This window comes from Idiotropiscis lumnitzeri, chromosome 4 (assembly GCF_059441095.1).
Source record: "Idiotropiscis lumnitzeri isolate Australia: NSW breed Sydney's pygmy pipehorse chromosome 4, RoL_Ilum_1.0, whole genome shotgun sequence".
NCBI lineage: Eukaryota > Metazoa > Chordata > Actinopteri > Syngnathiformes > Syngnathidae > Idiotropiscis > Idiotropiscis lumnitzeri.
In genome coordinates, this window is record NC_142394.1 from 6019269 (window position 1) to 6046479 (window position 27211).

General features: G+C 41.5%; 1 protein-coding gene across 2 annotated transcripts in view; it reads left to right on the forward strand.

The window, feature by feature from the left end:
- gpc3 (glypican 3) overlaps positions 1 to 27211 on the forward strand; it is a 111332-nt gene that overhangs the window by 46363 nt on the left and 37758 nt on the right. For both annotated transcript variants that reach the window (XR_015842757.1, XM_088292396.1), the window contains exons 3-6: positions 12820 to 13502; positions 21489 to 21631; positions 21934 to 22059; positions 26862 to 26973. Coding sequence is in view for 1 of the 2 variants with exons in the window: in XM_088292396.1 (XP_088148522.1) it covers positions 12820 to 13502; positions 21489 to 21631; positions 21934 to 22059; positions 26862 to 26973 (1064 nt within the window). In the remaining variant the exon portion in view is untranslated. The remainder of the gene's footprint in view (positions 1 to 12819; positions 13503 to 21488; positions 21632 to 21933; positions 22060 to 26861; positions 26974 to 27211) is intronic.

Consider the following 27211-nt stretch of genomic DNA (forward strand, 5'->3'; position numbering starts at 1 on the left):
TTCTTTTGAAGTGAGTGCACTGAGGATGTTTGTTGCGGAATATACTCGCTACTCACTGAAATGTACTGCTACACAAAAGACAAAACAAAATGTTACATGAAATAGACTAAAGCTATACAAATACTGCACACAAAAGGAAATATCTTGATTTGGGGTGAATGGAATGTCGATTGTCTCCCCACATGAGGAAATGAGCGCATTAATTTTAAATGAGCCGTCTTAGCTGCTACTTTGCTCATTCCTTTTCTAGAGTTCCAGGCATGCTTTGCGCTCCACAGAACCATCAGATATTCTTTCAGTTCACACTTAAAACAATCGCTCAGTGCTGCATTCTTTGTTTTCTTCTCAAGTGTTGCACTCGAGGCTGGCTGTTTGACTTGTTTCCGTTTTGCGCTTTCGGTCGTTCTTCAGACAGCTGCCGCCTTTTCTTTTTGGATCAAGTAAAAGTACAACTGTGTTTAACGTTATGACAGTGGCGCTTCACCACTGCAATTCCTGAGATCATGGATGTAATCATACTTCTTATTCCCTCTGGTTAAAAAAAGAAAACAAATCTCAGTTAATGAATGGACTTCCTTCAAAATGTGGTTGCACACTTAGTGTTCGTACTGATACCATTCGAAAGGTCCTCACACCAATACTAGGTTTTTCCATGACGTCATATCCGAGCGGGGACTAATGTGAGCGCCTACTAATTTAATCTGATGGCATGTACTTGTCCTGAGAATATATGAGGCCAGAAGAGGTCTCATGACTTGCTATTAATCATTAAAACAGCAAGAATGTGGCCCTTTTTTTTTTTTTATCAAATTCATCTTGTACTCATTAAGGAGCACTGTAGAACTTGCTCACTCACCCTTTTTTTCTGACTTTTATTCTAAGCATACCCATACAAACAACACGAGTCATTCGAGACAAAGGTAATGGGCGTACTGTTTATAATTCATCAACAGTTAGATATTCAGGTAGAGGTTGATTTTTACGACCATATTCTGGTCCAGGAAAACATCTCATTTGGATTTAAGCGTGCGAAACACCTCGCAGTAGCAAACATCTCTCAACTGCCCACTGATTTTCGAGTGGGCCAGTCGAGCTTGATTACTTGAGTCTGCTGCTCCGTTCTCTTCCCCAAACCCGAGCCGAATTTGAATTTTTTTTTTTTCCCACATAGTTTTTGTATTTTTTTTGCGCAACATTTAATCTATCCATCCATTCTAAGACACTTCTCCTCACGAGGGTTGAGAGGGTGCTGGAGCCCATCTCAACTGTCCTTGGGCAGTAGGCGGGGTACAATCGCAGGACACGCGAAGGCAAACAACCATTTGGGCTCACAATCACACCTAGGGACAATTTAGAATTAGAATTAGAATTAGAAATCCCTTTATTGTCATTGTACTCAAGTGTGCAACGAGATTAGAGAGCTCCCCTCTCCAGTGCAATACAACAATAATACAGACAAATATATATATATAAATTAGATAAATAAATAAGAGAGTGCAACGGAATTTAGTACTGAATAGTGTATGTAAAAACACATCACAATGCTGTTCTGCAAGTTAAGGGTGTTCTCGTTTGTGTGTGAGAGTTCAGAATGGAGATGGCTCTCGGAAACAAACTGTTTCTCAGTCTATTGGTCCTCGATTTGATGCATCTGTAGCGCCTGCCAGAGGGCAACAGGTCGAACAAGTGTGAGTTTGGGTGGGTATTGTCATTGACGATGTTGAGAGCCCTTCTGAGGCACCGGGCGGTGTAGATGTCCGACAGTGAGGGGAGAGGGCAGCCAATAATCCTTTGCGCTATTTTGACTGTCTTCTGGAGCCTCACTCTGTCCGCCTCAGTGCAGCCGCTGTACCAGGTGGAGACACAGTACGTCAGCAGGCTCTCGATGGACGAGTGGTAGAAGGCTAGCAGCAGCTTCCTGTCCAGGTTGAATTTCCTGAGGACTCTCAGAAAGTGCAGACGCTGGCGGACCTTCTTTACCACTGCTGTGGTGTTGTGAGTCCAAGAAAGGTCGTCGGAGATCTGTACTCCCAGGAACTTGAACGTGTGGACCCTCTCCACACACACGAAATGTGGGTGGAAACTGGAGCACCTGGAGGAAACCCACGCAGGCACGGAGAGAACATGCAAACTCCATGCAGGAAGGCCGTAGCTGGAATCGAACCTACAACCTCTGCACTGTGAGGCCATCGAGCTAAGGGGTTGTCCACCATGCTACTACAACATTTAATGATGCGAAAAAAGAAAATTTTCTAAGGTAAAACAGAATATGTGTTGTGTTTTCTATCCATATGAGTCATCCCACCAGTGGCGCATGTGACATCTTACTGACAGAAAAAGAGAGTGACGAGAACATCACCTCCTTGGTGGATATAACAAAGGCAGCAGCTATCTCAGTGACACTCTTGCTGGATCTCTTCATCCTTCACACTCCTTTTTCCTCTCGCTCAGTGTCTTTCACACTGTGCACTCATCAGTTTGAACAACTTCAATAACGTGTCATCTTGTTTGCCCTTTTTCCTAATTTACAGATTATTTAACTTTTATGTCTCCCACACTGCACTTTAAAACAGTCCATTTTCAAGCACTTTATGAAACTCCAGTGTATGTTTGTGATCTGAAAAATACATTTCATTGCAAATGTATTTTTGCGCATGTGAGTGGGCGCGTGCGTGGGAATTTATTCATCTCACGCCACAGGACCTCTTCACAAATGCATATTGGATACCAAATTGTGGCTACTTGATATAGAGTGGTTGGTTGTTCTTTACATGTAGTCCTAAATTGTCTTTACTCTGGACAGGCTACGCAATCTTTATATTGCAGCCATGGAAAGCAACCAGAGTTACAGTACTTTGTGTATCACAGGTGAAAACGGGTGGAAATCCACAGTTTCAGTTCATATCACAGTTTTGTGGTGAAAGCTTTTGGGTTGCTTTGGTACGATAGTATCCGTTGATTGTACGTTGATTGATTGTGTCCTTTTGAAGTGCTTTCATCCTTGCATTTGACCAGTAAGCACGGTTAAAAAAAAAAAAACAATTTAAAAAAAAGCATTCATGCATGTGCGGAGGCTAACAGCAGAGGTTTCATAACTAATAAACGTCATTTAAAGCTCATTCAGTGGCTAATTTTCTATTCACATCCCCTTACCGTAATTAACAGACAACAGAAACAGAAACTTGTCATCACATGAGGTAAATTCAGGAATGAGCTCAGACCGGAGTCACACTGTAGTAAAGGCTGTATTTATTTCACTTCATCGCTTTGCTCAAATTAAACGCAACTTTACGATGCTTATATTTTGGCTATCATTTGCTTATTCTAACAGTCAAGCGAAGCGCTTCCATGTTTTTGCCCCCTCGCTCTCCCTCTCTCTCTCTCTCTCTCTCTCTCTCTCTCTCTCTCTCTCTCTATCTTGCTCGCTAAAGCGCTGTCAGAATAAAGACAGCAGCAAAAAGAATAAAAACGCAAGTATTTTTTTGTTTGTTTTGTTGTTTTCTGTTTTTGCTGATCAAATAATCAGCAATGTCTGCAGAAGCTGGATAACAATCCTATGAATCAGGTGTGTTGCAGCAGGGTGAGATGGAAAACATCCAGGAAGCCGCCCCTAAGGAGCAGGGTTGAAGACCTCTGGTTTAATCGGGTGAAGAGATACAGATAGTGGTGTAGTCGCTCATCCCTAGTTAAATCCCCGTTCTGAAAAGATAAGGAGTTTTCAAATGTGGGGAGTAAAGTAAAGTGCAGATGTTGTGACATGCGCTATATAAATAAAGTTATATTGTATTGTATATCTGAAAAATGAACCTGCAGATCGTGTTACTTCCTATCACTGAGTATTAGATGTCCATTCATTCATCCATCCATTTCTAGATTGGTGGAATTCCTGAGGCCTGAGTCAGAAGTTGTGCCTTCGCACTGTTGGCCGCCTTTTGCCGAGAAGTGCCTGGTGCGTCTTGCAGCTCTGGCACTGCTTGACTCTTGCTGCCTTTGAATTCAGCTTCAAAGCCTCACTCAAGGTTTCTTTTCTGGCAAGATCATACTTTAGCTGTCCTTCTTCTACCCCCTGGCACTGTGCTGGCTTTGCTTATGTATGCCCTTACGTCCTCTTCCCCCCGCTGTGTCCTCTGCACTGCGGTAGCCTGTCCTCTGCCGGTGCCTGCTAGTCGGCCCTTTTGACCTCGGCGAGTACCGCGGCACCACAGACTGATGGAGTCAATAGTGAAAGTAAGAAATATTGAAAGTGAGGAAGCAGCCCGGTATATTTTGTATCAACTACAAGACAGCACTATTGGATTCTGCATGTTCCTGGTTGCAACATGGAAGTGATGCGGGTCATCATGGGAAATGGCTTCTTGGACCAATGATCAATTTTAAATTAAGGGATGAATGGATATTTTTTATTGCCTTTCAGAGCATACTCAATGAACCTAGCAAACCAAGAGGATGAATGCAGTAGGACAACTAACATAAATAAACAAATAAATAAATTTAATTAGAGTGATAATTGCGAAAACCAGAATTGTAGTTTTGAGGTTGCACTGCATATGGACTGGTTTTGAGGGACAAGTTTTCCCACTTTTCCTTGAATGAAAAGGATGATCTTCTGGTGTGTGACTGTCTCTCATCCTCCCACCTGACTCACACCCGACTCTCACACTCTGATGTGCCAAATGCTGGCCAGAACTGTGGCCACCTGGCTACCGTTGTGCACTGCGGGAATACAACATTGTGGATGCGTGTGCACACGCCATTTTGTTGGTGTATGTTTACCGTGAAGGACAGATGGAGTAACCTAATACAAATCTCATTTCCACCCTGCTGTCCACTGGCCCTCACGGTCTACTGGTGATGCTATCGGGGTGTTACCAGCATCCTGTCTGCGTGGTTCCTGGAATCAGCCCACCCGACTCTGCTACGCTGCCCCCATCACAGCCTCCCATCCGCCACATTGTGAAGCCCATCCCATGAGAGCATCTTGTCAGGTGTTCAGTTCTCAGATTACCTGGAACAAGTTGTTCAGGGCATCTGAGAGAAATGTCTGGATAAACAGCCTATTGTTTGCAGTCAATCAACCACAACTGTCTTTTTACTCGACAGACTAAAAATCCCTCACAAAATCTGATGGGAAATGTTTGTGCGCGTGTGTTTGTGTGTGTACGACAAATGACTACTATTGGACAGATTTAGAAACAGATTTAGTATGAACATCTTTTCATAGTCATGGGATATTTTGAAATTATTGGGTGGACTCAATGGGGGAAAAAAAACAATAGAATACCGGCCTCCTCAAAAGGGTCGCGGGCGTGCTGCATTTTATTCTAGCTATCTTCGGGCAGTAGGCGGGGGACATCCTGAACTGGTTGCCAGCCAATCGCAGGGCACACACAAACGAACAACCATCCGCTCTCACACTCATACCTAGGGGCAATTTCGAGTGTCCAATCAACCTGCCATGCATGTTTTTGGAATGTGGGAGGAAACCGGAGTACCCGGAGGAAACCCACGCAAGCACGGGGAGAACATGCAAACTCCACACAGGAAGGTCAGAGCCGGAATCAAACCCACGACCTCTGCACTGTGAGGCCATCGTTCAAACCAGTCACCCACCATGCCGCCCTAATTCAATAAGCGTTTAATTAATTTATTGCTTTCAATTAATTACGCATATTCAGCAATATTTTTCAGCTAAAATATATTTTGTTCGATGAATTGTCATACATGAGCAACAGGAAGATTGAATCAAAATCCATTTTCCAACACAAAAAAAAAACTGATAAGATCACGTTCAATCTGAGCTACGAGGAGTTAGCATGTTTTCCCCATGCTTTTATGGGTTGCCTGCTTCCACATTCCAAAAACATGTAACAGATAATACTGTAATCTATCCAGTCAGAGGGAATGGTTGTTTGTTTATACGTGTGCTGTAATGAGTCATCTGTGACAAATGTTATAAAAAAAAAAAAATATATATATATATGAATGAAGGGGTGCATTTCAATCTGCATTTTGAGCTGAGAAAATTCTTACTCATTCAACTCATAAATTGACGTTGGCTGTATTCAAGTTCTTAAAAGTTTTTTTTTTGTCAACTCAAGCACTTTATCCTTTGCAAAAACCGCGGTTGCATTATAGGCCATAAAAACCCAATGCCCCGTAGGAAATAACAGAAGTTATAAAGGTTCTGAAGCATAAAATCTATATTATATACTATACAGGCAATAATGGATGCTGTTTTAATAATTATATATCATAAATGTTAACTGATGGACACAAAACAAACAAACAAACAAAAAAAAAACAATTGTGTCTTCACCGTTAACTTTAAAGAGGTCTGAATGTACTTTGGAGGTGAGTCTTTTCACATACAGATTGATAAGGGCTTTTTTTTTTTTATACTGTATTGCAACAATTTCAATTTCCACTTCTTTGGGAGTCATTTTCCCTCTTTGTCGTCATCATATTTTACACTTCTGCAGTGAAATTTTTAGTAAGCAACACACACACACAACAAAAGAAAAGACAAAACCACTTGTGCAGTTAATCCTTTTTAATGTGACTGCCAGTCCTCCTTGGGAAGCTCGCACTTGTACTATTTTGTCACCGGGACCAGGTGGTTGCAACTTGTACATCCGTCTCTATGGCGTCTAGAGGTGACACTCCATCAGCCAAATGGATTAGTCTCATTGTTGTGGTAATTTATTGATGTTTTCCTCACACGCGGATAATGAGAGAATGGCGAGAAGATTGATGAGGCGGTTCCGAGCGAGTCTGCTATTGCAGACAACCACAGTCAGTGGTCAGCCAGTCTTGTCTGCTCCGAGCCCCGCAGCTGATTTATTTGACAAGCGGTCTGAGGGCTTCATGAACACCGAATATGTCCACTGACAGGACATTAATAGATTATATGAAAAGCCTGTTTGGTGTCAGTTTCAGCTTTTTGATGTCAAAATGAAGGGGTGTCTCCATATTAGATTATCTTAATGTGCGCAGCTTTGAGGCAGACTTTAGATAATGATGTAACAAACGGAGAAAGAAGATCTGCCTCATGATATGCTAACACAACGGAAATATAACACTGGTGACAGTCAGTGCCCTCTGCAGAACTATGAGGGATCTGATCTGGACTTTAATGCTGAAAGGAAATGAGACTCTAATTTGTGAAATTGAGAGGGCATGAGGATGCAAACCAAATTGTAAGTATACGGCATTAGAACTCCAGTCTGTCTAGCCTGTTTTAGTCTGCTCTTGCCTGTGTCATCTCCACCTTGTGGTGTCATCCATGCCTGTCCTCTTATTAAGCCTTTTCGCCAGCACTTGGCTGCAATTATAAAAATCTTGATCCCTGGGTGAAAATGTTGAATTTTGGAGGCCAATGAGGCAGAGATATTTCAATCTTTCTCCTTCTTGGCATGCCTGTACAAAGCTCTCCGTCTCAGAGGACAAACGGGCAGCCAGCTTGCCTCCATCTGTGACACTGACAAAGTAAATGTTACTGATAATTCTAATTGTGTCCCTGCAGCTATCCATCTGCGGACTACTGCTTTGCTAATGTGTGTTCTCAACCCCCCTACAGTTGCATCCAGTATGTCACAGGTCTCTGACATACAGGCCCTCTCCCTCCATTAGAGGACACCTGATCCCACAAAGGCTTTCACTGATGAAAGAAAAACAGCGCCATGCGCAGGAAATGGGCTTGTGGTGTTTTATACCATGACCCTGGCTACTTACATCCATTGAATTGCATTTATCACGAGCCCTGTTGTCTTTCTCTACAACTTTACAAAGTGGCTCTGCTCCCTACGGTGAAAGAGATACTACAGGTAGCAGCTGAATTAGAGGAAAATAAGATGAAACAAAGGATAAGAAAAGCTAATACACTTGAGGTGGATGTGTAGGTTGGCACCGCATTTATTGTTCTCGTCATCTTCTTCATCTTGTCTCGCTTGTGATCACTGGGGAAGGCACGGCATCTTTCAGATGTAGATGTCGTCTAAAAATGTAAAGCGCTGTTAGCTTTGCCACTCACTTTTAATACTCATTCATCAAGCCTTTTTGCTGTATACAAAGATGATAACACCATGCTTGCCTCACCTTCTCCTGAAGCATTTTGTTATCGCAATAACCACTGGATGAAAGCCTATCAAATGACCATATTACCTAACATCTACTTCAAGTCATCAATAAAAATCCACTTAACGCTCATATCAAACCATACCCACTCTACAAAGCATGAACAATACAACAGAGTCTCTTTGAGAGAAGTCGATGAAAGACCGAGTTATTTATGTTGTGTGTACGTGTGTTATCAATACAGCAAGCCTCAAACAATGAAAATAAGCCCAAGACGAACACAAAACCAAAGAAATATTTGATTATCCATCAATTTTGTACACCACTTATGCTTATTTGGGTCATGGATGTGTTGGATCCTTTCCCAGCTGACTTTAGCCAAGAGGCAAGTACATCCCAGACGTGTCCCTCATGTGCAGACTCATTACGAAAGTAATGTAAATTGAGACATTGAGGGTGGTGTAATGTTTAGATTCCTCCAAGGACATTGTGGTGACAATTCATCCAAATAACACTTTCTAAAGAAATCTGTTTATAGTTTGCACAAAGATCAGATTTCTGTCGCAGTACTTAAAGTGTAAGGGACACCATTTGTGTAAATTTAAATTTTACATATAATATATTATATTATACAATATCCATGTCACAATGAACGGGTTCATGAATTGACACTAATTAACCGAATATTTAATGGATTTAACAGAGCTGGGCACGTGACCCTTTTTTACACTGTCTCGTTACAGTTCCGGTCTCGACCCTCCGCCCTTCTTCAGAAAAATTGTCAACCTGTGACCCGGTTCTGGCCCCCGAAAAAAAAAGCGTGCATGACACCATTGTGGGAAAGATACGAACTGCAGAGGTTTATTTAAATATTGTTAGCTGGCTAATTTACTATTCAAATCTGCTTTCCTTATTATGGACTTATTATGATCTTATTCGTCTACTACTTCTTATTTGTCTCCTTTATTAGTCTCCTTCTTCTTCTTTCTTCTTCTCCATGAACGTGCCCAATAGAAGTAAGAATGCACCGTTTGTGTTACAGGGATTGTGGTTTTGCCCCCTTTTGTAATGGCATGCCCCAATAGCAGGTGGGAAGCACGGGTTACGTGACGTCAGAATAAGGAAATACAGGCGCGCTTTAATGCACACTGCTGTCTCACGTCTCTTCATACAAAATAGGTTCATCACACGCACAAGGGCCGAGTCGTGGGTCGGACTAAAATCATCATTGGTTAATTGAAAAAAATTGTCAGCCAGCACACCCGCGAGCCTTATGAGGAGAAGCGTTGCGAAATGATGCAAGTGAAAATTGTATTTTAAATTAGATATTATTTTTAGATTTAAATTGTTGCAGGGTCAAATTTCACAAACAGGACACCAAACTGAAGTCATTTAACATAGCCAATTCCTGGCTTCAAGAAACACTAAAAGAAAATGTGGTTGTCAGAAACAGTTACTTGTTTAGACCAAGTAGAGCAAAAAAAAATCTGAGAAAAAACAACAACAAAAGAACACTTTTACCCGCGCTGTCACTATGAAATATTTTTAGAATTGATTATTCTATTGATAATTCAATTGGTTAATCCAATCGTCTGATAACATTTTATTTTAGGGTAGTGCAACAAAGTGTGTTGAAATTACCAGTGTCAAAATTATATAATACATGGTAATATATAAGCAAGTTAATCCACAAAAATTTTCAAAAGTAGTCGTTCTGAGCCATTGTTCAACTTAAAATTGGCCAAAATTGGACGCAATACTGAGACCACCAAACCGGACCCCTCAGAACCTCCTCCGCAGGGTGTTCGGGCTCTCACTTAGACATAGAGTGAGAAGCTCAGTCATCAAGGAAGTACTCAGAGTTGAGTCACTGCTCTGTTTGAGCTGGAGCATCTGGTTAGGAAGCCTCCTTGATGCCTGCCTGGTGCGATGTCCTGGGCATGTCCCACTGGGAGGAGGCCCCAAAGACGACCCGGACACACTGGAGAGACAATGTCTCCTGGCTGGTCTGGGAGCACCTTGGGATCCCCCTGAACGAGTTGACAGGAGTGGCTGTGGAGAGGGAAGTTTGGGCTTCCTGCTACTTAATTGTTACTGGCCCCTCGACCCAAACCCGGATAAATCATAGAAAATGTGTGGATGAATGGATGCAAAACTGCTTCAAAAAAAAAAAAAAAGGAGTTTAAAGTGTTGTTAGTGGATCAGTGGACCAATCTTGAAACAAAGCACGACATCTCTCCTTTAACATCTCAAGAAAAGATACCTTATCAATCAGTGGTCTACGTTCCACATAGCCTGATGAAGACTACTTTGGTATTACGAAAAGATTGAAATCCCTTTAATTCACATGGTTGCTTTCATCAACTGAAATCCACCAAAGGTGCCCAATCCTGGTCGCCCTGGGGCCCCTATCTAGCATACCTCCAACACACATGATTCAAATGATCAGGATTGTTATCAGGCTTCTCAGAGCTCGTTGATGGGACTGCGGTTGAAATGCACAGTAGATAGAGTGATACAAAAAGTGTTGGAAAAGAATTGGAACTGCAAGTTGAATTCTTTTCCTTTTTGTTGTACACTGGAGACATTTGGGTTTTAGATCGAAAGATGAAAAGAAAGCTTTTAAGCTTTATTTTTTTAAACCTATTTTCAAGCTTTTATTTTATGGTAGTGTGTTTAATCTAAATGTGTTAAGCAACTCAAGTGAGCAATATTACTGGAACAGATAAAAAAAAAAAAAAAAAGCCTGCAACCGTTGACTAAACCAGACTGTTGCTTTCTTCATTTGAAATCTTTTTCCAGGCCTTTACCGTAGCCTCCTTCACTTCTTGTTTGTTTCTGGGTGTTTCTCACCCCAATCTAAGACCTTACATTTCTCCCCCCCGATGAAGTCCTTTGGTGTGTTGGCAGTGAGTTTTTTGGTCATTGTCTTGTTGTATGCTGATACTCTCTAACGTTATTCACTTTTCCGTTAATTTTATAATGTCAGTTTCAATACTTTTGCTCACTTGAAAATTAGGTGGCTTCCAACAAAAGTTGCTTTATCCTGACTTGTTTAAACTCATTTAGATGTAAGTACCGCTAAATTAAAGTTAGAATTCTGAATTTTTGTGTGATATTCATCTTTTGAGCAGAAAACCAAATGTCTTCAGTAGACAACAAAAACGGCGGAATTGACCTCGTTGGTCCAGTATTTTTGGAGGGGACTGTAAATGCACTGATACTCTTTCAGTATTTTAATTGATTAATGGGACACGTGGTGAGGTTACTTGTCGACTGTATTTCCTGTGCTTTTCTCTTCTCTTTGCAAAGATGCATACGTCTTATACAGAGGCTCATTGATTGCTCTTACTGAAAGCAAAGCAGCTGTGCATATCTTTTGTGGCTGTCGGTTCATGTAATAACTTCCTTAGAGAGTAAAAAATGTTCACTGTAAAACCTACTTTTGCTTGGCACTACTGCGACAGATTGTCAGATCATTTTGCTGTGTAAATGTCTCAGAGGACTGTTTAAAGCATCATTTGATACAGAATGAAGACAAGAATGAAAGTTTCTCATCAAGTCAACTCCCGTGAAATCAGACATTAAAAAAAAAAGATGAAATGGCCCTCAGAGCAAGGCATTTCCCTGCACAAAGAAGCTGGAGCAATCATTCCGAATAGAGGTGTAGTGGACCCGTGGGGCTATAACTTCAGCATCACTTGCCTCTCTCCAGGGAAAAGCTCCATTGCAATGAGTCTCAGCTCCCCGTGAAGTTTGGTAATAGTGCTCTAAATCCCTGCTGTTATTGTCCTTTCATACTATGGCTGCTGGCTGCATTGATAGAGCCCACTTCTTCTCCTGTGCCAGCTTGGAGATAAGATGTTGACTCTTTGAGCCTCAAAATGCTCTTATTTTATTTCCACTCCTGTTTCTCTCCTTGCACGCTCTCGATGGCTGCTTGGATACAGCATTGTATGTACAGTATACAGCAGGGGTGGGCAAACTACAGCCCGGGGGCCACATGTTAATCGTTTTAATCCGGACTGCTGAATTTGAAAAAAATTAAAATAATAAACTTTGTCAATATTTTATTTTTTGAATACTGTGGATTTTCAAAGGCATATGTATTGTTGTAATGTTTTGTTCACTTTTTTTGTTCAATTTTTTTGTCTCCGATGAGGTGAGGTTACCAAAACACTCCATCCATCTGCTCCTGGTCCGGCGCCTCCGTCAAATTTTAGAACCCATTGTGGCCGGCCAATCAATAAATTTGCCCACCCCTGGTATACACTAATAAATTCAGTGTTAGTTCTTGTTTGCTTTTTCGTGTCGGGTTATCAGGCTTGGAAATGCGTTTTGCACTACAGAAAACATTTAAATGTTAGACCTCTATTTAGGAAATACAATGCACTTTAAAGACGTACACTAAAAAACATTAAACACAGTATGTTGGCTATTCCTGTGATACGGTTTTTAGGCCAAACAAGACAGAATGATCCGGATATAATTACTTACATAAGAAATCATGAACTACACTAAAATCAACAACTGGTAAAAATCTAAAATCCAAACAGACCATTAAAAAAAAAAATTAACTCGTTGATGGGTTGGCTCAAGCTAATGCGAGTCTGCATGTGAGTGTCTGGGTGTGAGCTGCGGCAGACAGCAGCTCCGGCATGAATGTGTTCAATGTGTTTTAGTCCCACACACCTCGCCCTCTATTTACAATAATTACCCCCTGTTGTTTGTTTTGTTGTCTTGCAGAGGCTTTTGACTTGGTGCTGCGTCATGGTCGAAATGCTACACTGGCTATGCTCAAGTCGGAGTTCCCCGCTCTGGGAGGTGGCACGCAGAGCTCGGTCGGGCAGCTCTTCCTGGACATGTCGCTTTATATCCTGGGCTCAGACTCCACAGTGGACCACATGGTGGCAGTGCTCTATGGCCGCCTATTTCACGTGACATTTCGCCGCCTGCTTGGAGGCAGCGGGTCTTTGTCTGAGGAGTGCGTCAGAGAGGCCTGGAAGGACTCAGGAGCCTTCGGCCCTTATCCCAAACTGATGATGACTCGTCTTGCCCGCTCCCTACTTGCAACGCGAGTTTTTCTACAGGCGTTGAACCTGGGCATCGAGGTTGTTAATACCACTGACCACCTGCGACCCGGTCGGGACTGTGGCCGAGCCCTGATGAGACTGTGGTACTGTCCGCACTGCCAGGGCTTGCTTGGCCCGCCAGTCTGCAGAGGCTTCTGCCAAGCGGTGATGCACGGCTGCCTGGGGGGAGCGGCCGAGGTGCAGCCTCATTGGAAGACCTACGTGGATGGTTTGGGGAAGTTAGCGGCGGCCATGAGTGGCGAGCAGGACATGGAGGCGGTTGTTCTCAGACTTCCGGCTATGATCAAACTGGCTCTCAAACATGCAGTCAATGCACGCAGCCGTCTCAGCAGTGTGGTGAGTCACACACGCACGCACATCGCACTTACACCGGCCAGAAACCACAAAAAGCAATGAAGTTGGAATTAACAACTCTGAACTTTATGAGCGAAACAATGGTTTTACGGTCAGTTTCAATGGCTGGGAGGTAAAACCTTTTATTGACGTACACCAGCTCACCTTTCTCTTATAGTCCTTGTTTCCCATTTTGTTATTTGCGCAAAGTATGTCATGTTTTTTGGAAGCTGAATATTTAATGTCGAGGTGAACATTTTTAACTCGCAAATCATAAGCAGGCACCTTGGTGATTGGTTCTCTGTTCAATTCTTGGCTTTAGCCTTCCTGTGTGGCGTTTGCAATGTTCTTCTTGTGATTGCATGATTTTCCAAATGCATGTTAGGTTAATAATTCAAGACCCTGTAAAGACTTAATGAATACTTAATATGTGCCCTGCAATTGACTGTGGACGAGTTCAGAGTGAACCTCGTCTCTCGCCCAGAGTCGCTGGCATATTTGCTAGATTGCCGTTAGGGTGATAAGGATAACGTAAAAAAGAAAAAAAAACACAACTCTGTAAACTAAATACACACTTTTGTTTATAGGCAGTCCTCTTCATTTATTATTTTACAGTATAAATCTTATTAGTTGTGAAATCTTAAGCATTGCCAAATTGTTCAATGTTCACCATAAATTGATCAAAAATAGATGATGAAATGCAGTATCTTGAATTCCCGGCACAGCCAAGATGGCCCATTTTTCACTAAAAACCTCAGTTTAAATATTTTTTGGAAATGCGCTATAGAAATAAAAATTGTATTGTATTGTATTGATCAGGAAACTGAAATTAGTAATCATTTTCTTTTTTATCTATACCTTTTGCGGAAATTAGGAAATAAGTGATGACTTGAAAAACACCTACTTTTAATGAAGAATATGGCCACGCCCTCATTTTTTTTGGGAGTCACAATTTGTCTGTAAATGTTTACCTTCAAAAATAAAAGCCAAGTCATAATAACCAGGGGTGCACCTAAAACCTTTGGCCTGGTTCTCCTTTGATGACGAGATGTTGTATGTTGCTCATGTGTTGTTGAGTCTTATCCTTTAGTTTACTTTGACTTTTGTTAATTTTTGATAAATCCACATATCTTTTTATTCTTTTGATATTAAATTCCCTTTTTGAGAGCTCTGCTGCCTTGCCCCTCTGCTTGGGTCCTCAACCGCACACATCCATAACAAGACCAGCATTATCAGACCGTGCTTTTAAAGATTATTCCAGTGATAAGAATTAGATTCTCCTGTGATAAATTTTAAGAAAGTTATTATTTTAAAATTGGTGAAAATTCATCAACTTTTCGGCAACTTCTCAAGATTAATCAACAAGGTTGAAGATTTTAGGTGTGACCTCCTTGTTCCATTTGAGATTTGAGCTTTCATAATGTTCTTAATATTTATCCGAAAATAAACTGATATATATATATATATATATATATATATATATATATATATATATCAGTATCAAGCCAAAGTGAGTATTATTATTCGTGAAGGCATATTAGGAAAAAAAAAAACCCTATTGGATCGCTCTATAAAGTGTGTAGGTGTACCGCTGAGAGTATATTAGCAGTTTTAAAAGCAACATTTTCCGAGTAATAAAGTGAATGTATAAAAGTGTCAGAGAGCATTGTTTTAACAAGCATTTATTTTTCTCCAGCAGTAAAAGCCGTCCCAATAGCGGTGACCCGTTATGTGAGGTTTCTACTGCAATAAAAGTGTCAGGTTTGTTCGAGGCCCACAAGTGAAGTCGGGGGAGAAGTGCTTATGAAATATGGAGGCATTTTTTTGCAAAGCCACCAAGCCCGATGTGTCTTTGCTCTTGTATATCTGGTGAACTTTTCACTCTCACACCCGGAATCCCCACGGTGACTGGGTTTCCACTCACAAGCCATAATTTATTAATTCACAGGTTGACCTCACTTACTTCGCATCCTCAAATCGCGGATGGTCTTTCAGTCTCTCTGTGCAGGTTCACCATTTAAAATTAAATAGCGTTGCTGTTCCAGTCGCCCTGGATGACTTTAATGTGTGTTCATGGCTCAGACCGGTTCCACTATATAGGATTATAGCTGCTATGTCAGTGTGTTATTCCTCTTTCTGACAAGGTCGTGCGTGTGTGTCTGAGTGGGTTAGTGTTCCAATGTAATCTTGCAGAGACAACCCTTGCTCAGGGCTGTCATTGAAAGGACACCAGCATTGTTACTCTTACTGATAGTTTTGTCTCTCCAGAATGTCACTAAAAAATGAAAGTACTTAATAATTTTACCTCAATTACCCAAGTACTTTGCACATTTCAACTCCAAATTTAGAATGACAATGATCTCTCTATCTATCTATCTATCTATCTATCCATCCATCAATAGAGTGATAGTAAGCTCTGTACAGTTCAGCGTGTTTTTTATTGCCATCGTCTGACTTTGGCTCGCCTATGTTTGTGCTGTAGGATGGCCGAGTGGTCTAAGGCGCCGCGTTCAGGACCCAGTCTCCCCAGGAGGCCTGGGTTCGAATCTCGCATTTCCCCATTGTGGGACTAATAAAAGGAATATTATTATTATTATTATTATAGCATTGGTTGATCAGGCAGTACATGAAGAGTCAGTGTTGCTCCAAGGCATGTACAAAGTGTAATATGCTGTAAAATGATCTGAAAGTGTTAACGGTACTTCAAGCCTTGGTGGTGTGTAGGGTAATGTTCAGCAGATGCACGTTAATTGGCTAGCTTATTTCAGAAGCTTTAGATATTTTTAGACAAATCGTGACAAAAAAAAATAAACAAAACAAACAAACATTACTTTAGAGCAAGTGGTCCCCAACCACTGGGCCGCGGCCCTGGACTGGTCCACAGGCCACAGATGGAAAAAACACATGAAAAGATGCTAATTGTCTCGGTTTCATTACGCTATTATTAAACCCACAAGCTGGCAAAATGAGCAACAATAGCATGTACGAGGTCCGCTCTGCAGACTATATGCGCAGTGACGATGACAATATGCAAAAGTTATGGCGTTGAATGAATCGGTTAACAGTTGCAAAAAAAGGTTGAGGACCACTAATTTGGAGCAGTGTTTTTCCATTTTTTGGGAGCGCAGGCACGTAATTCACATAATTACCACGGAAATTTAACTGCAATCCACTTGGCGAAATGATTCACAAAAAGTGGATATGCAGGCAGGTTAATCATGCACCTTAAGGCATCTAGTGGAAGTGCATTTCATTTTCTTGCCTGTGACTAAACATGCTTGGCATATAGAAATGACCACACACATTTTTGGGGAAAAGAATGAATTCTTTTGTCAAAATAATTGACATATTATTTTCTGCGGTACGCCTGATCATCTGTCACGGCACACTGGTTGAGAATCACTTTGTTGGAGAATAGTACAAGGAAAAAAGTCATTTGGAAGAGCATAAGATTTAAAAGATTTCTCTCAAGACCATTGCTCTAAAATCATGAATGAAGAGGATTTGCATAAGAGCGAGTGAGTGTCTGAATTTTAGTATGGTTCAACTTATTTACAACTAACAGAAATACACTTTAAACATGTCTAATGGTTTGTAAGATTGAAACATTGCAAATACAGCACACTCTATTGTAAGCTCTTAGCCTGACCACCGTGCAAAAAAAAGTGAGCTTCAGTATTTTTTTTAAAGGATGCTCTCGTGTGGGCTTGTTTGGTGGGTCATGTGATTTCAAGTCTCTCACTTAACCTGCCCTCATGGGATGCTCTCAGAGGCGCTACCCACGGTGACAGACAGATTGACCGAGCACACCAGAGAGCGATGCGTCTCATCTGTGAACACTTTAAACATGGACTCCACTGGCGTGGTGACCATCACAAGCATGGCGGCCTTCTCCCCCAGCATGTTAATGTTCATTTCTCCCTCTCGGCACAAATCCAGCATGAATCAACCTGTTCAGAGAGAAAAGAGAGGGCAGCCAAGAGCCCCGCAGCTCCAATCTATCCCCCTGTCAACTTGCCACCCTTCTCCCAGAGTTTGATGTCATCCACCTCACTCTGTACATCTCACTCTGAACATTACACTCCCTCTTTCATTCCCTCTTTTTCTGCCGCTCATTCGCTCGGCTGCGATGGAAGATGCATGATTTATGAAGCTCTATTTTTATCAGTTACTCAAGAGAAAGAGGAGCGAAGGAGCGACAAAGACGGGGAGAGAATAAAAGTATGGAGGGGGAAGGTGGGTGAACCCAAGAGGACGAAGGACAGACGAGCGCAGAGGAGACATTCATCACCCAGCCAGGCCTCGGCTCAAACGGAGACAGGAAGCCGACGGTGACACAAAGATGATGGATCTGACCGGCTTTGCTGGAGATTGTCTGTTGTGTGTTGTTGCACCCCAGACACAGCAGCAATCACGACGTCTCGTCACTGTGTCTGTGACATTCTTTTAGGCCTATTCACGTTCCTCTGTTCTCTGATCTGCTATTGCCTTCGTGTTTTGCAGGCATATACAGCCAAGTCCTAATAAATATTTCAGCGAGGAAACAAAACTGTGGAAATCAGAACATTATTCTGAAAAAAAAAACAAAAAAAACAATACCCTATTTGTAAAACATAACCTGCCATCTTTGCCACAGACATGCATGTGATTTGGTTCATCCTGACTCTCCCTGATTCCCAGTTTGCTCAAAAGTGTCATTTTGACTTCAAATTCATGCCACTATATACGGGTTGCAAATCTCAATTACACAGGATTTGCAACAAAAGATGTATTCAATTAATGTTCAATGCACCTCATAACTCCATCCTTATTAGAAAGTTATGCGTCTTACGGTTATTAAACATATTCATTTTTTCTGCTATTTCATCAGTACTAGAAGCTGTGTCTATAAAGTGAAAGTCATGCTTTTAACAACTCTGAATGGTTCAGAAATGACAAATCTGTGAGTGAAAACGGTGAAATCAATTTTTCTTACAAGAGAAGTCTGATAACCTTGCCGAGTAGCAGATCTCTATTTTAAACTCTGCTGTGAATCGCATCGTTGACTCTATTCTATTTCAGTGTTCATGGCAGATTAATAACTTTTGGAACTTTTTTATTTTTTTTGGTCACGTCTTATTGATGTGAATCCAGAGTTTATGAACTGGATTTATGTAGATTTTCTAACAAACTGACAAGTTGAAGTGAACTTATTGAAATGAAGTCATTTTGCTTGAACTCATAGTGTGTTCGAGTTCTCAATTCGGAATCATTCAGATTTAAGTTTCTCATGACCAATATCTATACACGTATTATCATTTCCTTCCTCAGTCTGCTTGCTACAAGGAATGATATCATGACCTCTAAAGCGGAATTCTTATTTATGTTTTTGTTTGTTCTTGTATTTTTTACATCATGTTGCCATGTTGACCCAGAGGACCTAAGGAGCATACATGCAAGTGTGCGCATATGCAAATCAGAAGGCATGATTGTGTGTTTGATGACTTGCGGACAGGCCCCATCCCTCCATCAATACAGCAGACTGCTCAGTGAAGATAAAACCGTGCAGGTATTTCCAAGCACGCCCATTGAGGCTGGCCTTATCAGCTGCTACCCTGTAGCATGTGTTAGTCCATCCCTGCGTGACATTAATACCGCAATAATGTGCCCCTTCCTTGAAGATTTCGAAAAACAATCAGTATGGGTGGACGGAGGGGCGTCTGCACTAAATCAGTCCCTCCCAGAGTCCCCGTGGCTTCTGAAGGAACGTGCCAACCAAGAGGAACATTGTTCCAATCACATTAATCATGGCCTGTGGGAGCACCAGCGCTCGCTGCAGGCACAGCGCAGCGGGGACAATTACATGAGAGGAAGATGTAGTGGAAGAGGATGCACTGACAGAGACAATGTGCATACGTGCGTGTGTGTTTGTGGGAAAGTGTTTTGGTATTTGTCAAGTTCCAAGGCACTAAAATAGCATAAATATATATTTAAGTGAGAGTGTGTGTTTGATATAGTTTAGGTTACGTTTGACCTTTGTTGTGAGGTCTAAAAATCCAAATATACTTCCTATTTGGTATATCGAGTGCATGGATGTATGTGAGTGTGTGTTTGGATAGGATATTACGGTTGTATGTTGTGGAGTCCATAGGGACTTCTCGCTTTTAGGGACAATAGGTAGAAAAATGTGTTTGCCTGTATCTCTGTGTTAGTTTTGATTGTATAGCCGGCCAACAAACATCACAACCTTCCATCCATCCTTTTTTGAACCGCTTATCCTCATAAGGGTAGTGGGCGCACTGCAGCCTATCCCAGCTGTCTTCGGGCGGGAGGCGGGGTTCACCCAGAAATGGTCGCCAGGCAATCGCATGGCACACAGAGACAAACAACCATTCACACTCACAGTATATCACATATATTCAAATAAAATTAAACTAACATATGTTTAAACAAAATAACACATTCATTGTTATTGGCTGACCAGCAGGGATTGTGGTTGGTCTGACCTCCAACCCCGTGCGTTAATCAAAGAACAATTTGAGGCACACATCAGCAGAAAATTGCCAGTGACGGAGAGCGACATCCAATTTTGTACTTTTAATCAGTAGCGCTAAATTATGATCTCTTGCCTCCCGACCCACTCGATTCCCGCAGAAAAAATCCTGGTCCATCCCATCCTGGTGAAAACAACAACCATCCCGTCCGGCTCCCATTCAGAATAACTCCCACTCCCGTACTGCTCCCATTTCCGAGGTCAGCTACATTAAAAAAAAAAACAAACAGTTTGTTGCCCTCTGACCCTCTAGCCTCTTCTGCTCTTTACTTTTATCCTGTGCACTCTGAAAACACTGGGGTCAAAAACGGACCGATCCATTAATTTGGTCAATTTGACGCATCTTCTATCTTTGTTTTTTTTATTTTTACAAAACTACTCATTTTTGTGGGATGTTATCCGTAAAAACCACCCTGAACGTTGGGTCAAAATGACCCAAGTAGTAGATTGGTCCATTTTGGACCTAACATTTGTTTATATTTGACCCAAGTGTTTTTAGAGTGTACCGTCCCAATCCCGTTATTAAAGGTAAAGTGAACTCCCATCCCGTGGGTATCTCGCGGGATTCCCGTGACCCGCAGGATCCTGTAAAAAATTCAGCCTGTCTTTAGGTTTAGTACTGTACTCTTCATGTTGCGTGATTAATTTTTTTTAAGAGGATCTCATCTCCCATGGAGGTCAGCAAGTGAATGCAATTGAGTGTGTATGAGTTTGTTTACAAGAGTTTGTCCTCATGCCGAGGGGTCTTTTATGGAGACTCAGCTGCAGCATTTAAATGATAGCAGATGCATATTTGCGCATGAGCCCGAGTGTGCGCCACCATATTCAGAATATAGATGTCCAGTGTTAACTGATCTATCAGTCTCCATCAGGAATGTGCTGCTGCAGCACCAATCGCTTCAGTTTCAGGAGAGCGAGACACAATTAGCTGTTAAAGCTAGATGGCAAAATTAAGCTCAGGCCGATATCCCCTGGGGAAATTAAACACCCAGTAAATCTTTAAACCAGCAGCTAAACATTAACAACAATTTGCATGTTTATAGCACCTGCAAAGTGTGTGCCAAGTCCATTATCTCTGGGAGACAGAGTGGGACTCCTTCTTTATTATTGTTACCCACATCCCGTGTGAAAACACAATGGCATTTATTTAGGGAGCGTGGCAAACGAGAGGCCTCATTTTATTGCCTCACATTTTGGAGCGTTGGGATGACAAACTCGAATGAGGCATGAATGGCTGGCGGATGATACAATGACGTGTTTGTTATGCAAATCCCCCACTTTCTTCCTTTCTCAAAATAAACACACCTGAACAGATGACAATTTGCGGAGGAGCTCAGCCGATCGAGTGCTGACAGCGCCTGTGGTGGCGCCGTGGCTCTATGGAATGACAATAAACATGCGGGAGCTGGAATTTGAATGGAAGCACACTCAGTCTCCTTTCTCCCTCTCTTCTGCAGGTGAGCGGGATGTGCGGACAATCTCAACAGCGGTCTGCCCGCTCTGTTGCATCCGCTCCTTTCCAGCATCCCGCTGCCTCTGTTGCCCGCAACACTCAGCCATCATTCGCAGATCCTGATGAGACCTTAGGGGGGCTCCGCAGGTGAGCAGACCACGGGCTTGTAGTTTGTGTTATTTCAGAGCTGATGAAAAGTTTGTGTGTGAGGCGAAAAAACATTGTGCTGGTTTCATCCAGTTTTCTCCACATAAGCAATGCAGTAACGGGCCTGAGCGCGGTTTGTAACAATGCCCCTCGAGACCACCGGCCTCTGCAACACAGTACTTAAATTAACGCCAATTAGGAGAAGAGACAGTACTACTTTCTCACTCCCGTGGGACTGATCTCATTGGCTAGCTTTCTGTTTCAGTCATGTGATGGACATTTTCTTGCTTCCCCTTCTTCAGGGAGTTCATTTCTAATCTGAGGGAATTCAGCTCCTTCTACAGCGGTATCGGGGAATCTCTGTGCAGCCGAGAGCCTGCGCCAGCAAACCACTCTCTCTGCTGGAACGGGCAAGAAATGACAGACAGGTAAGTCGGCGGCTTATATTCTTAAATGGAAGAGCACCACAAAGGATAATGTGGGCCAAACTGAAAGCATTTTATCGATTTTTATTGTGCTTGTCCTCTTTTGAGTCAGCTGCAGTCTATCCCAGTTGACTTTGGGTGAGAGACATAGAACACCCTGGGGGGAAGTCAGCATTTCAGAAATGAGGGGGAGCAAATTGTACTGGAATAAATAAACATTCTGATCAAATGATCAACTTGGAACACATTTAACTGCTGCTTTCTATCGCGACCCAAAAACAAACCAAGTGTGACACTCTAGTTGAGCTACACTCAATGACAGACAGTAAAGAAGTATCCAGGTGAATGGCTCAATGATGACCCTGAATAGAATTTTTTTGTCGCGATGCACCATGGAGGTGATATGAAGGTTATGTTTGTTTTGAACTGAAGAGCTTCACGGGATTCCATCATTCTCTCCTTCATCCCAGATTTCTGTAAACCTCATGTGGTCTACACAACATTCCACTTTACCCTTACTCTTGACACTCCATAAAATTACTTCCTGCTTTCCAGGGGTGTAGCGAGAATTTTAGTGGGTTGTCCAGTGGGCTAAATGCCAGTAACCCTGGTTGGTGAAACCAAATTTTATGTTGGCTCACATGATCAAAAAACGCTCACGGTCAGGTAAACAAATCAGATGGCTATTTTAATTTTCTAAAAACAATTATTTCAAGTTTATTTTGGACGAAGCATGTGAATTTTCAGAAATAAAACCATAGTTGGACTCGTTCAAGTTGATAAAAATATTTTGTGAGTTCAATAGCCGAGTCCGAGACAAGTCTGAGTCAAATGCCAAGGAGTCTGAGTCAAGTCCGACACAACAAAGAACTGTGTCGTCCGGACTCGAGTCCAAGTGCAGACGCAAGTGCTACAGCAGAAAATGTTTCCCTAAGTATGAGGCCGAGGCCACGCTGCGGCTCCGTCCCTGCTGCTTTCACACCCTCGTTTTAACTTTGGCTCTCGCATCAGACTGTAGATGTACAGCTTGCCATGTGAAATTATTTGGAGAGTTTGATCTTTGCACTGGCACATTTTAGAGGATATGTGCTCCGGGTGAATTTCTGACCTCTTGTTCAAGAGGGCAGCTGCTGTGAGAGAGTCTGCCTCACAGATAGAGAATTTGAGGAGGAGACACGGTGCTGGTGAGGGGCAGGATTGTCCTGAGGGGACGATTACAAGCTGGACCAAACGGTGCGATAGGAGCGTGTAGGGCGGCTGCAGAGGAGAGTGAATGATGGAGCGATTACAATACCTCACGGCAAACAATTCTCAGTGTCACCTCGTATGGCATGTGTGCGCAAAAACAGCGCGGTACATTTTTATTTCTCGATTTGTGCTGGATCATCTTCCTTTACCATTACAGATAGGATCTTCTGCTTCAAATTGTCTCACATGGTCCATTTAGAAAAAAAAAAAAGATTTTATCGGGTCCTGGAAGAATCAAGTGCTGGATGTTAGAATTACTTCAGGAGTGACCTTAAAGCTCAATATAGTGCATTTTGTCAGCCGTGTTTACCCTACCCTTCCGAGCTAACGTCACAGGAGCAACTTATTTTCAACACATCAAAGAGCGTCACGCTGATAACGGATAGATTGGAGTGGTGTGTGATCTCCAAACAGTACATTTCCAACCCTGCATATGTGCGAGGGATAAATGATGGAAGAGAAAATGCTTTGTTGTCTAAACATTCAATACCTGGGGGAAGTGCTGCAGAAAGAAACGATACAAAAAAGATACCATTCCTTACTTCACTTTGAAAGAATGGAGATTTATTTATATACATGTATATACATACATATACATACACACATATATATATATATATATATATATATATATATATATATATACACATATATATATATATATATACACATATATATATATATATACACATATATATATATATATATATATATATACATATATATATATATATATATATATATATATATATATATATATATATACACATATATATGTATATATATCATGACATAAAAGGAACCGCTGTATTGTATTCCAACACTATCTAATATTCTTAATCTTTACATAGGACTATCTGAGAGGTATTCATAAATAACAGTTTTAGAATTAGAATTAGAATTAGAATTAGAAATCAGAAATCCCTTAATTGTCATTGTACTCAAGAGTGCAACGAGATTAGAGAGCTCCCCTCTCCAGTGCAATACAACAATAATACAGACAAATATATAAATTAGATAAATAAGAGAGTGCAATAGAAAATAATACTGAATAGGGTATATAGAAACACATCACTATGCTGTTCTGCAAGGTAATTGTGGTCTCGCGTGTGTGTGAGAGTTAGGAATAGAGATGGCTCTCGGAAAGAAACTGTTTCTCTAATAATAATAATTAGTATTATAATAATGGAAAAAAAATATTTCAAGCGACCCAGCAAAATTTTATTTTGTGCACTAGCCTAATTAGAATGTATGTAAATGTACATGTGAATGTGTGCAAATGTTTGTTTTACTGAATACATGCTTTAGTGAAGAAGAAATAAAATTTCAGGGTAGTAACATGACAGATGTAAATAGGGAGGAAGTTTCAGGTGTGTGCTTATGTGGCACTGAAGGCTCTCTCATCAGATCTCCGTTGTTTGGTAATTGGGAAGAAGAGCAGGCAAAAAAATAAAATCTTAACAGCATTTTGGAGAATTTCAACCAGTCACTTTCAGAAACTTGTGTGTGTGTGTGTGTGTATTGTACTATACTTGACTCCAGCAAGGCATGCATACAAAGGGAGCGGTGCATTAACAGAAGCAGCAAAACACAAAAAAGTGTGACCTCTGTCCATGCTTGTCAGCTTGGGTGGGTGCGCACCATCAATTAATGTGGTAATGGCTGCACATCTGTTGAGAATCAGCCATATCAGCTGGTTTCGTTATGGTTCAATAATCTGATCAATCTAATCAAAGTAACATGAGGCTAGTTGGAAAACAAAAGAAATAAACTAACCAATATGCTACATCTGGTCTCATTAAAGGCATCAATTACAAGGAGCATGAGCCTACCTTAACTCCTGTCCGTCAGTCAAATCTGTGTTAATCCCCCCCACCCCACACTTCCTGTTATGCTAAATGGATCACACATCTCTTTCCATTATTAATGTGACAATTTGCTGTGGAAAGCGTGGAGATCGTGCTTAATAAGAAGAATAAATAATTAGGAAAAACCTCTTGTGAATTTAATGGAAAATCAGAATTAGTGCACAGAAAGACTCTGATGAATGAAATTTGATGGTTAAATGTGCGTGTGTGCGCGTGTGTGTGCGTAATGTGTTAAGAGAGACAGAGACAGAAAAAGAGGGAACAGTGTGCAGTGAGCATACGTACTACTTACCGCAGGCAGGTGTCACCATAAATGTCCACCTGTTGTCTCACAGGTGGACAAGGTGCCATTTCAGCTCTTGAGCATTGCTGGGACCAAATGTGCACTCACACTGAAAAGCGGTGGCACTTTCATCTATTTCAGGAAGCAGCATGGCGCATTAAGGACATGCTTTAATATCAGATAAGAAAATCACTGGATCAGACGAACACATTGAAACTCTGTACAATTCAGAATTTGATCAAAGTTTTCAACCCATCATGTGAGCCGCAAGCAAGATCTCGGTTCAGCAAGCATTGCATGACCAACTCTGACCAAGCCATTTTCCGTTAGCTTTTTGTGGCCTCAACAAGAAGAGTCCACAACATGAGATTCATAAACTGGGCCTCAAATTTAAAGCAAAGCCATAAGCGTTACCAAAGTTAAGGTATATGAATAAGTGGCCATTTTTTACACTAATATCACAGGTGATAGGTAAGGATGTTGACATTTTTCCAAAATCACCTGTATAATTAGTAGAGATTTTAATATGGCAAAAGTTTGCCACTTATTTCCTAAAGTGGTGTACACACAAAGTACTACTTGGCCATGAACTGTCAATGTTTATCCTGTGGTGTGGAGTGTGTTATAGACTAGATTTATCTTCCCGTATATTCTAGGAAAATGGCTTTGACTGCAAAGTGTAAATGTATGGGTTTCCATCACATTTGAGAAATCAACTACGATGTTCAAAATCTGTGGCTGTCTTGCTTTGGAGGTTTCACTGGTCTCACCATTGACTACCGCTATTTAAAATAATGTTATTTTACAACCTTCAAATGAAGGATAATGGCCTTTGTTAAGTTATGTAATGTTAAGATGGACATTTACATGACCTCTGCCCTATAGCTAAAAAAAAAAAAAAAGTAAAAGAAAAAAGAGACGGCCTGCCATTTACACAATTGCCACGAGGTGGCAGTCAATTCCTAGTTTTAGTCAATTCAGAGAATCTTTACAGATGATGTTTTTTTCCCCCCCTATAGTTTTAGCAGATGCCATCTTCAAGGTTTCACCTTTATATTCTTCATGTCTTTTCCCCTCATCATTTTCATTTATTTATCATAGAGGATTCCGTGTAGCCACTGGACAGGTGATTACAGTAGTCTTCCTCTACAAAACTGTCTTAGTGTGTGTCCCAATTGATCCGGGTTAGAAGCATTTAAATAAAGATTGATCTCATTTTCAGTTTGAAAATATTTCTGTAGCTCTTTCAATGGATGATCATATTGACCACATGCAGCACAGTGGACTAATGTTTCACGTCTCGTTCAAACCCCAACACTTTTGAAGCCCCTTGTGATGTCAGTGCCTTAGGCCAATGTATTTTTAATTCAGCAGCATAATGCACTGTTGTCTTACTGCCCTGTCAGGTTTTCGGGACCCAGCCTGAAGCGGTCGCATTCAGGTTCTGAATCCCGAAGCAACAAGCCCCTCGAGCCTGTCATCAGTCAGATGATAGACAAACTCAAGCACATCAACCAGGTGAGTGCCGTATTTGTATTTTTTTTATGTGAAGTGGGAAAAGTTCATGTTGCGTGCATAGACTTACCTGTGAGCCAATGTCATCATGCAGGTGTTGTGGAGGTCAGCAGAGACAAGTGAACATTTGTCCATTGTATAAGAGTTGGTGGCAAGAACTTGCAAAAAAAACCATGTGCGTCTGGTCTGAGACACGCATTCGCAACAGTGGGGCCAGTGTAGGACACTTGCAAGGGCGATG